Source organism: Poecilia reticulata, linkage group LG15 (genome assembly GCF_000633615.1).
Source record: "Poecilia reticulata strain Guanapo linkage group LG15, Guppy_female_1.0+MT, whole genome shotgun sequence".
NCBI lineage: Eukaryota > Metazoa > Chordata > Actinopteri > Cyprinodontiformes > Poeciliidae > Poecilia > Poecilia reticulata.
Window position 1 is genome coordinate 29,115,340 of NC_024345.1, and position 10,305 is coordinate 29,125,644.

General features: G+C 38.5%; 1 protein-coding gene across 1 annotated transcript; it reads right to left on the reverse strand.

The window, feature by feature from the left end:
- Nucleotides 1–7,524: 7,524 nt before the first annotated feature.
- On the reverse strand, nucleotides 7,525–9,904 carry nkx6.2 (NK6 homeobox 2). The gene is made up of 3 exons (XM_008430417.2): nucleotides 9,126–9,904; nucleotides 8,096–8,268; nucleotides 7,525–7,978 (listed from the first exon to the last, which is right to left on the reverse strand). The coding sequence occupies exons 1-3, from the start codon at nucleotides 9,544–9,546 to the stop codon at nucleotides 7,727–7,729; spliced, it is 846 nt and encodes a 281-aa protein (XP_008428639.1). The 5' UTR covers nucleotides 9,547–9,904; the 3' UTR covers nucleotides 7,525–7,726.
- Between the last annotated feature and the right edge of the window lie 401 nt (nucleotides 9,905–10,305).

Below are 10,305 nucleotides of genomic sequence, written 5' to 3' on the forward strand. Positions count from 1 at the left end.
CGCGCTGACCCCGCGCCGCTGCCGGATCGCTCTGAAGTTAATTCTGAATTTGCTTTATCGCTCATTCTCAAACTCCCTCCTCAGAAACAGGACTGCGGATCTGTGTGCGTGCGGCTGTTCAAAAACTCTTTAGTTCAACCAGACGCGTTATGATTTATTCTCCAGTCTGAAGATTCATGAGTGAATAGGCATCGGGCTCTCGGTGTGTGGAGAGGAATCCAGAAACAACATTGTCTCACACAAAGCGTTCAGATTGCAGGGGGGATGAAGCAAATACGCAATTTGGGAATTATTTCTGCTCTTTACTCCTTCTCTCTGAAGGGTTTCAAATCATTTAGGTCTAAAATTAAAATAAGAAATTGTAATGTTTTCATGGAGTTAACTATTTTGCGACTTGTTTTAGAATTACACACTCATTCATGTGATATTTTATATAACATATTGGTCCAACTGATTGTTGCCTCTGGGACATTTTATCTACATACGTTTTTATATGAATTATTGAGTTTAAACGTGTCCAACATCAAAACAGCACGGATTTGCAATGTGGGCTTTTTTGGTGCCACTAAAGAAAAGTTATTTCTCCAATGCAGTTTACCGCACAATCATCACTAACCCTATACAAAAACCAGGTATTAAATACCCACTGATGATGGTAGGATTAATACTTCCCTTGGCCAGTAGCTCCATTCTTCTAAAAAAAAATCTCAAAAAACTATAACTTCATTATTTTTCAAATACTTTAGTATTGTTTACATTCATAAAAATCCCCCAAATATTATTGCAACTCAAATGAATAGAAAAAAATCCACCAATACTTGAACGTTTAAAACTGCTTAATAATTCAAACACCAAATAATATCCATTAATACGCAGTGGAAACATCTACAGTGTTAATTATTTGCAGCCAGTCTGTACCAAGAAAAATAGATGTCACTCCTGGATTGGCTGCGTTGCAAATGTTGTTGCCTCTGTAACCAAAATGTGTTTGTCTGTGTGTGTTTCTGTTGGTTCTGCAGCACTAATGCATTTTATTTTTCTGTCTCTGCAGCCAAAAGATAAGAGAGAGGAGGAAGACCAGGAAAATGACGAGAATTCAGTAGTGTATGATAACATTGGGCCAAATGTCTGCATGGGGGACCACAAGGTAACACCAGGGGCTCCAACCATTTTTCTCTGTTATTGTAACTGAATCTCCCTTTAAATGTTGTTGAAACTGACAGGAAGTGGAGGAGGCTTTCACCTCACTGAGAAACGCCTTTTCAAAGTATTGCTAAATAATGTCTTATGATCTTATAGATTAAACAGAAAAGAAAAAAAACGTGCAGTGCAAATACAATTTTCTGCATCAACATGTTATTGCAAAACCCGCTGGTGGCACCGTCATGCTGAGGGACTTTTTTTGTCAATGTGATCTAATGTAGAACAGTTCTAATTCCAGTCAGTTTTGATCTTGAGGCGTCTGTAGAGGGACTTTATTTTTCATCTCATCATCACATTGAGTCCAAACATGCACTTAACCCAGCAAAAATAATAACTCAACGAGAGAAAATGTAGGTTGTTTTCCCATCTGACAGTCCAGTAGATTTGGTTTGATTGGGAACTAAAGTTACAACATTTGTTACATTTTCAGTCAGTGCAGTTTGCTTTCACATCTATTGTGTCAAAGCAAACTGATTGAAAAAGTTGTTCCCCTCCTCGCCTGTGGTGGCGCTGCACCAAGACCCACTGAATTAAAGAACATGAAAACCTCTGAAGAAGAAGCATGACTTCCTGCTGTGCAAATTGTAATCAAATATGGAGTATTTTAGCAATTATAGGATTTCTGTTTTGTCTCTCATCGTTAGCCATTTCTCCTGCTAGTACTAGACTAGTGTTTTTATTTTGGATGTATTTACCCAGAATGCCCTGCGCTTTAGTCCACTTCCTGCTTTTGGAAGAATTCAATTCATCAGAACAGAGATCTATGTTTCTAGACGGACCATTGTTGCCTTTTTTCGTCCACATAAAAGTTCAATTTTGCATTCACACCTCCCCAAATGAACTAAACTTTCTGGACAAACAAAGTAGAGTTGGATAAAAGCGGATTAAACAGGGCTGGTGTGAATGCCAAAACTAAATCTGATTGAAAACCTGTGAGGACAACAGATTTTCTCACAGTCTTAGGAGTTTGGAGAAATATTGCATGACAGAGTAGAGAAACACATTAAACGTGGACAGAGGTGCCTTAAGTTAAATCTGTTCTCAAGCAAAGGCACCCTGGACACTAAAAAAAAAAAAAAAACTGCAGCAGCCTCCAAATCACACATCGGTGCTAAAATCTCGGCTGCCTCTGTTTAAGAAGTGTCCGGTGTAGTTGACACTCAGGCCCAAAAATGTGCGGTGCTGCTGTGTGAGTTTAACCTGCATGTTAAAGGAGGTCAGAGGGCAGAGGGCAGCAGCGAGTCCTCTTCCCACAGAGCAGCAACTCACCGGTTTCTTTTTCCTGACTGTGGTTTGTCTCCTTCCCCCCCGCCAGCCCGTCTTCCTGTCCTTCCGATTACCAGCGGGGAAAGGTAATCCTTATGCATGTACCTGCAGATGTTGTGTGGTGCAGTGATTTCGTGGTAAATATCATTTTTCTTTTCTTTATTAACATTCCTCCCCATTGTTGCAACTGTTTGCTTTGATTTGCTTGTGTTTTCTCTCCCATTATCTCACACCAAAGTACTTGTAAGAGCAAACGTTTCCTGTCTGAAGAGTTTTTATCCAGAGATAAAACTTCAACCGTTGAGAACTTAAAATGCCTCGGCCATTTTAAGATGCTGTCTTACAAGCTAGACTTTAATTTTTTTATTCTAACCCGTGAGCGAATGTCCTGTAGGTCAAGTAGTCCAAAAGTATTCATACTACTTTGACCTTTTCCCATTTTGTCACTTCACTATCACAAACAGAAGTATTTTGAGGTTTGTGAACAATCACTGCAAAAACACAAAATCCTGTCAAAAATGTTTGTCTAATTTCTAAAGCAAATATCTTAGTACACTTAAATCGAGACAAATAACTTTGAAGTAACTTTTCAGCAAGATAAGCTTGTTTTAAGTCTATAATTATTTAATATAAACAAAAAAGTACCAGTTTTCACTTTAAACAGGAAAATATTTTGCTATAAGAATAACTTGTATTTTTATCTATATTTGAGAATGTTTTACTTGAAAGAAGCTTATTTATCTTGCTAAAAAAGTTACTTTTTAGTTAGTTGTGTTTTATTTCAAGTACTCCAAGATATTTGCGCTAGGAAGACAAAATTCTTTGGTAGGTTTTCGTGTTTTTGCAGTGATTGAGTTAAATACAAAAACCAGTAGAAAACTTGAGACTAGAGCAGGACGACGACCCTAAAAATGAAATATAAATCAATAAAAGTCTATTGAAGTGTTAGAATGGCCTAGTCAAAGTTCAGACATATATCTAATTAAGTCTTGAAAATTATGGGGGGGAATCACTGGAGTTTGTGGTTGTGATGTCGCAAAATGTGCAAAAGATTCATGAATACTTTTGAAAAGCATCCTAACTCTGCAAAAACACAAAATCTAAGTATTTTGGTTTAGTTTCTACTGTAAATGTCTTGGTACAGTTGGATCAAAACAGAACAAACAAGTAACTTTCATGAAAATACTGGAGCTTGATTTAAGTTAATAATTCCTTATTAATATTAAGGATTTTTTTTTTACTTAAACAAGCTCCAATATCTTACTGAAAAGCTTCTTCTGAGTTAGTTTTGTCATATTTTAGGTGCATCAAGATATTCACACTAGAAACTGAACCAAAAATACTTGATAAGATTTTGTGTTTCTGCAGCGAATACTTTTTAAAATCAATGTGTAAACGTTTTATTTTCCTTTTTCTCTCCTCTCCCACAGGGAATTCTTGCCAAAGGGAGTTAGAACATATTCCATGAAGAGCCTATGTGAAAACACCTGAAAAAACACACACACACACGCACGCACGCACACACGCACGCACGCACACACACACACACACACACACACACACACAGTTTGCACAAGCACACACTGGAGATCCCAGACAAGCTTCTTTTATTTTCAGCGGCGCTGAGTTTTCCGGACGGCTCATCCGTGCCGTTTTCTCTCCATAAAACACTTGTCGAGATGCGGACGAGCACCCGAGGAGGGCCCCGGCTCCGTGCGACAGACGCACATTGCTGACCTCACCGTTGCCATGCAACCCCATTCCCCAGAAGAAGAAGAAGAAAAAAAGACAATCAGGGCGATGAATAAGCCACCCTTTTTTTTTTTCCATGCCACAGCCTCATTTCCAAAACTCTAATCCAAATCAGTCATACTACATGCTTTTAGACAGTTTACTGGCCATTTTTAGGTATTCCTAAATGTATAGAAGCTACTTTTCAGACAATATGTAAGGTGTTAAACAAAAAAAAATCAGAAAAGATAAGAAAAATGTGCAATGCAAAAAATGTTGTATATCTATATTGTTAGGTTTATTTGTACATTTGACAGTATAATATAGAGCCTTGGATGGTTTTAGTGCAGTTCTCTGACCAAACTTCGCCGTCCCTGTTGGAATAAGTAGGACTTCTGATCTTAGTTTATTATGAAACTATATGAAACTATATACTTTTCATCCTGTTGCCTGACACATCAGTGGACTCTTTCATTTTATATGCTGTACTTTTTAAAGAGTTAATTTATGATTCGCACCAAAACGTTTGTGCTGCAGCGTGCGCAGACGCCGAGCGAGCGGGAACGCCACGGAAACCTTCGGATAAGTTCAGGAAGAAAAACTCTTTGGTGATTTATTGCCTATCCAGGAATGTTTTAAGCAGTGCCATAGACCATTCAAGTATATAAATATATATATATAAATATGGAATATATATAAGATAATGTTTGATATAAATAGCACCCTCACATTATGTCATTATTATTCCTACTCTAACTTATTTCTATAATATTATGGTTCTGAATGTGATATTTTAGGTAGGCTTGGGTGTCCCTTTAAGATGTAAACTGTTTTTGTTTTTTGTTGTTACTGCATTGTGGTGCCAAGTATCCTACACAGACATAAAGTGTGTAAGAGTTGAGAAATGTCATCTGTAAAGGTGTTTATTTCCTAATGTAAGACTCTAAACTCAGAAGAAGAAGAAAGCAGGGAGGTTTTCTTCTTCTTTTGCTGTGTGGAGCCCCCAGGACGAGCATTAAAGGGGGCAACCGGAGACGGCAGCGTTTTTATTTTTTCCTTCTTTTATCGCTTTCGTTCACCACACTACAGGTTTCGGACTGTTTGAAGCCGTCAGACCGATTCTTTGTGATTTCTTTATTTGTTTCATCTTGATGAATCACAGCAAGTGGAATTTTTTAATGTTTTTTTTCCTTTCCTTTTTTTTTTTGTGCCTTTTAATGTCTTTTGTTTGTGTTGGTTTGTAGGCAAAAGAGAAGCTTGTTTTTGTTCCTGCTGGTCATTCTGAGTTTGCTGTAGGAGTTTAAGCCACAGTTGTTGTTTTCTTCACTCCATCTTATAAAAGCAGACAAGAGATTTTATTCTAGCCCCTTCTGGAAGGCCTGGCCTCTATTGTAGGTGATGCAGTTCTTAAGCAATAAAAACCATTAGAGCTCAACTCGTGTTTTGTCTCTTTAATCGTGTTTCTTTATTCAGAAGAGACTCACTTTATTGTATGTTAGGTTTTGCATGAGTGATTAAAAACTACATATTAATTAATGTTTTATTACTTCAGCGTCTCCAAGTTAGTTTTACCAATTAACTCTTTATAGAAATTGTAGAGATGTATGTCGACAAAATTGTGAACTGGCGTATAAATAAAAAAATAACATCTTTATAAAGATACTTTGAAATTAGAAAATTTAATATTTCTATTAATATTAGTCTGATATTTGTAATAAATTATTTTAAAGAAATATTTCTGTTGATTGCAGGTTTATTACCAAATTTAAACAAATCTAATGAATTCCTGATTGGCCTGATGAGGCCTCAATGAGGTCAGCTGCAGTAGCAGGTACAGTCCACACGGGGCGCTCTTCTGTCCAGCAGCACCACTTACATTTACTGTGAACCACCAAAAGCCTGTTTTATTCCTTAAATTAGAATACATAGAATAATCATGTTAGTTATTTCTAGAAATGTGCATTTTTTTTGGTAAATTAAATATTTTTAAGATTTTGTTCCATTTTCTATAAAGCCCGCTCACACAATAAAATAAAACAAAAAAAGCTTGTTAAATAATTTATTCATAATACAAAGTCTTGTTTTTCCTTCCTATATTCTTCCTGGAAGCAATAATACTTTTTTTTTTTTTAGATCAACATAATTAAAGATGCTGCAGTTTTCTGTCCCGCTGCATTATGAGGTAAAACTCAAACTTTTCTGAATGAAAAAGATGTTAAAAGAAACTGTTTCCTTCTTTTTACAGTGATTATTTACAGCAAGTATTTTCTGCCTGCACTTCTCTGTGTGTAGAGTCGAATAAAAGGTTGAGAAAACGGATTAAAAACGTAAACAGCGGGTCAAATAGCCAAGGAAGGGAGAGAGACATGAAGTTTGAGCCAACATAACTTATCCAGTATAAAATATATACAATCTCACTTCACTCATCCCAAGCAGACAACCCCCCTACACTCCCAAAAACAAAAGGCATAATAACTCTTTTGCTTTTTTTAGCACAGCAGATTTACCCTGGTTAAAGTGAGCTTCAGAACCTCACAGGCCCGTTTACACCATGCGTCTGGGATCCGGATCAGCACGGAGGCGGCGTGGCGAAACAAAATGAAAAACAGCTCATAACAGAGGGGTACTGCTGCTTAAAGCAGAAAAAAGTTACTTTAAAGCAACAGAAATGAGAAACAAATCTTGAATTGGAAAAGTTTAGGTTATTCAGACTTTTCCTGGTCGGTACCAATTTTTTTAAAAAACTTTTTAACAAAATAATTCCCGTTTATGCAATAAAGCGTACATCCCTAACCCTAAATTTTATTTATATTAAACTGAAAAAAGTGCATCAAAGTGCAAGTTGTTGGTTGATGTGTTAATGCGCCAACAACAAAAAGTAGCAATTCTTAGTTTTTAGCAAATCATTGAATCAGAGCCAATCAATGAAAATCAGCTGATTCCGATTCCTGGACTGTTGATTGGTGCATTTCTAGATGGGGAAAATGCTTTGATGCATGAATAAAGATGATATTTCTGTTTTAGGTTGGATTGAAAACTAAGAAAAAAAAGCTGAATACCATTAATTTTCTCTCTTTTAATCTGTTTTAGTCCTGTATCGACCAGGAAATGTCTGATTGGTGCATCTCTAATAATAATAAAAAACCAAAAAGTCCTGAAGTACCCTGGAATTACTGTTGAATAAATGAGTGAGTCTCGCCGATCCGGTTTTAATATTGTGTTTAAATTTGCCGCCGCTGTTAAAACTCCCACTTGGCAAGTTTCTTCCTCAGTTTCACTGTCCTCTGCACCGACAGAAACTTGGCCTCAGTTTTTTTTTTTTTGTTTTTCTTCCTTCAAGTTCAGCTCGGACGAGGAGTTCTGGAGCGCCTCGTGTCCAGTTTAGATGAAGCCCCCCTCTCTGGCAATTTTCTCTGCCCGAGCAAAATGAAACAGAAAAAATAATAATAAATTGCGCTTCCCATCAGATGCACATTGCTATATCAGGTGGGAGCTGAGTGGGACGGGTCTCCCGCTGCTCTGTCCATCACAAGGTGTCCGAGCTGTTACTGCAGGGGCTGATCAGCGCCAGGTTGGTGGTGGCCTTGTGCTTCTTCAACAGTCTCGTGATTTTCTCGTCGTCGGAGTTGGGGTCCAGCGGCTTGTTGTACTCGTCGTCCTCCTCGTTGTCCGAGCTCTCCTTCATCTTCTCCGTCTCAGAGTCGTGCTTCTTCTTGGCTGAGGCCATCTCTGCGGCGTGCCTCTTCCTCCACTTGGTCCTCCGGTTCTGGAACCAAACCTGAGGCGCAGGGCAGGAAAAAAGAAAAGTCTAATAAATGAAGCAGATATTTACCTATTATCTGTTACAGTGGCTGTGAATTTTAATTATTTTTTTAAAAGACATAATTCTGTTTACCTTTACTTGACTCTCGGTCATTCCTAGGGAGTAGGCCAGCCGGGCTCGCTCGGGTCCAGCCAGGTATTTGGTCTGCTCGAAGGTTTTCTCCAGAGCAAAAATCTGCTGTCCGGAAAACGTCGGCCTGGAGTGTTTCTTCTTGCCGTCTTTGTCCACCATGAGGTTAGCCTGAGCTGCAGAGCACAAGAGAGAAGCATGGAGGGGGAAATAAATTCAGAAAACTCCTTTAATTTGTGCTGTCTCAACAAAAATATTTTCAGGATTGTCTTGCCATATATAAATAAATATGTATATATATTTAAAAATATATATACATATTTTTTTTAAATAATTGTGATTTAAGCTACATCCCTGTCTGCTTTGTTAGAGTGAAAAACGCAGCAAAAAGTCATTAGAGAAACTTAAAAGCCCATCAATGGACACCTTCAGGAAATTAATAAATATATAAAACTATCTATTTAAAATTAAAACATTATTTAAATCACCTCCACTGCATTTCAATTAGTGGTTAAAATAGCCCACATTTAGTTTGAAATAAAACTTATTTTTTTACAGTTAATATATTACAAAAACGTAATAGACTATTTAACTCACAGCTTTTGCCTATTATTCTCTGTTTTTAAGGCTTTTGTTGTAAAGCGTTTTGCACAAATAAAATATAAAAAACCTACTTGTTCTAATTTGTGCGGGTAATTGCAAGTAAACCTGGATAAAGCCGACAAATTAAATGTTATAATAATTTGGGTGATCGAGGTCTTTCTAAGGTTGTTTAGTAAAATGTGTATAAACGCTACAATATTTTAGACACAAAATAATAGTCGATAACTCAAAATAAAAATAATTTACTCAATGTTGGGGAAAAAATGACATAAGATATTTTAGGCTAAGATAGAAAATCTAATATATGCAATTTAAACCATAATAGCTCCAGAAAACCTACATTTACTAAAATTATAACTAAAAAATTAACATCCACGCACGCAAATAAGATGAATAATTTTTAAAAAGTGATTTAATGACGGATCCTTACTTGGACACGGAACCCGCGGGTCCCTCCACGGGGCCCCCTGCATCACCCCGGGCCAGAAGATGGGCGCCCTACCGGGCAGCTCGGCCAGCGGCTTCGGGTACCGGGACACCGCGGGGCTGAAGTACATCCCGGCCGCTGTGGTCGCCGCCAGCCCGTTTATCCGCGGGAAGCCGGACAGCAGCTGCCCGGCGGTGGTGATGGGTCTCCCCAGAATGTCGCTTATTCCGTGCGGGGTTCCCCCGGAGAGCTGCGAGCTGAGGTTGGACAGCGAGGGCGCCTTGAAGCCCGCCGGGCTGTGCTGCAGCGCGTACGGGAACAGCGACGTCTTCATCTCGGTCATGTTGTGCAGCGCCGCCAGCGGGGTGCTGCCCAGAACGAACGCACTCTGCCGGTTAGCGTCCATCTGCCCGACCGCTAACATTTGTAAACATTAACCACCGAACTCACTTCAGTGGAAATAAATGACTTAAAGATATTTTTTTATTTTTCAAAAAGGCGGTTTTGTCGCTTTTCCTCCCAAAGTATCCTGAATGTCGAAGGAAGGAAGGAAGGAAGAGTCGGGAAAAACTTCTTCTCTCCTGGGAAGTTCAGACCCGGATGAAACCCCCCCTGAAAGTGTCTCTCCGTGTTTGTTTAGGTCGCAGTCCGCCGGAGGAATCCTCGCCAAAGTCAGCCGGTTCGATGATGTTTTTAGTGGTTTTGATGGGAACCATTAAAGAGTCTCCTTTTCATCCCATAAATTGACTCCCTCTCTGCTAGAAGGGAAGCGGGAGTCACTGATAACATCACAGCCACCTGCAGGCGCTCCTTTCTGATTGGATACCGCTGAGTGATATTGCGTTCTGATTGGAGGACACGGAACCGCCGCTGATACGTCTTACCCTAATGCTGTGTTCACGTACCGTCGGAAATATAACATTTATTGTTGACTGCATTTGTTTTTACAGCGATTAATCAGTTAAGAGCCTGAAAACTGTCCCCTCTTTTCCCTCCTTTGTCAACATTTCCCTGCACTTCTCCTCTCGTAAGTTATTGCTGCTTATTAAATACACATATATATTTTTTAAAATCACAAACGCAATCTTTTCAAAATTTCTAGCCACATGTTTCAAGATAAAACAAGTAATGTTATGTAATCAATATTGACATATGAAGATGCATAATTAGAGATCTCTGCATG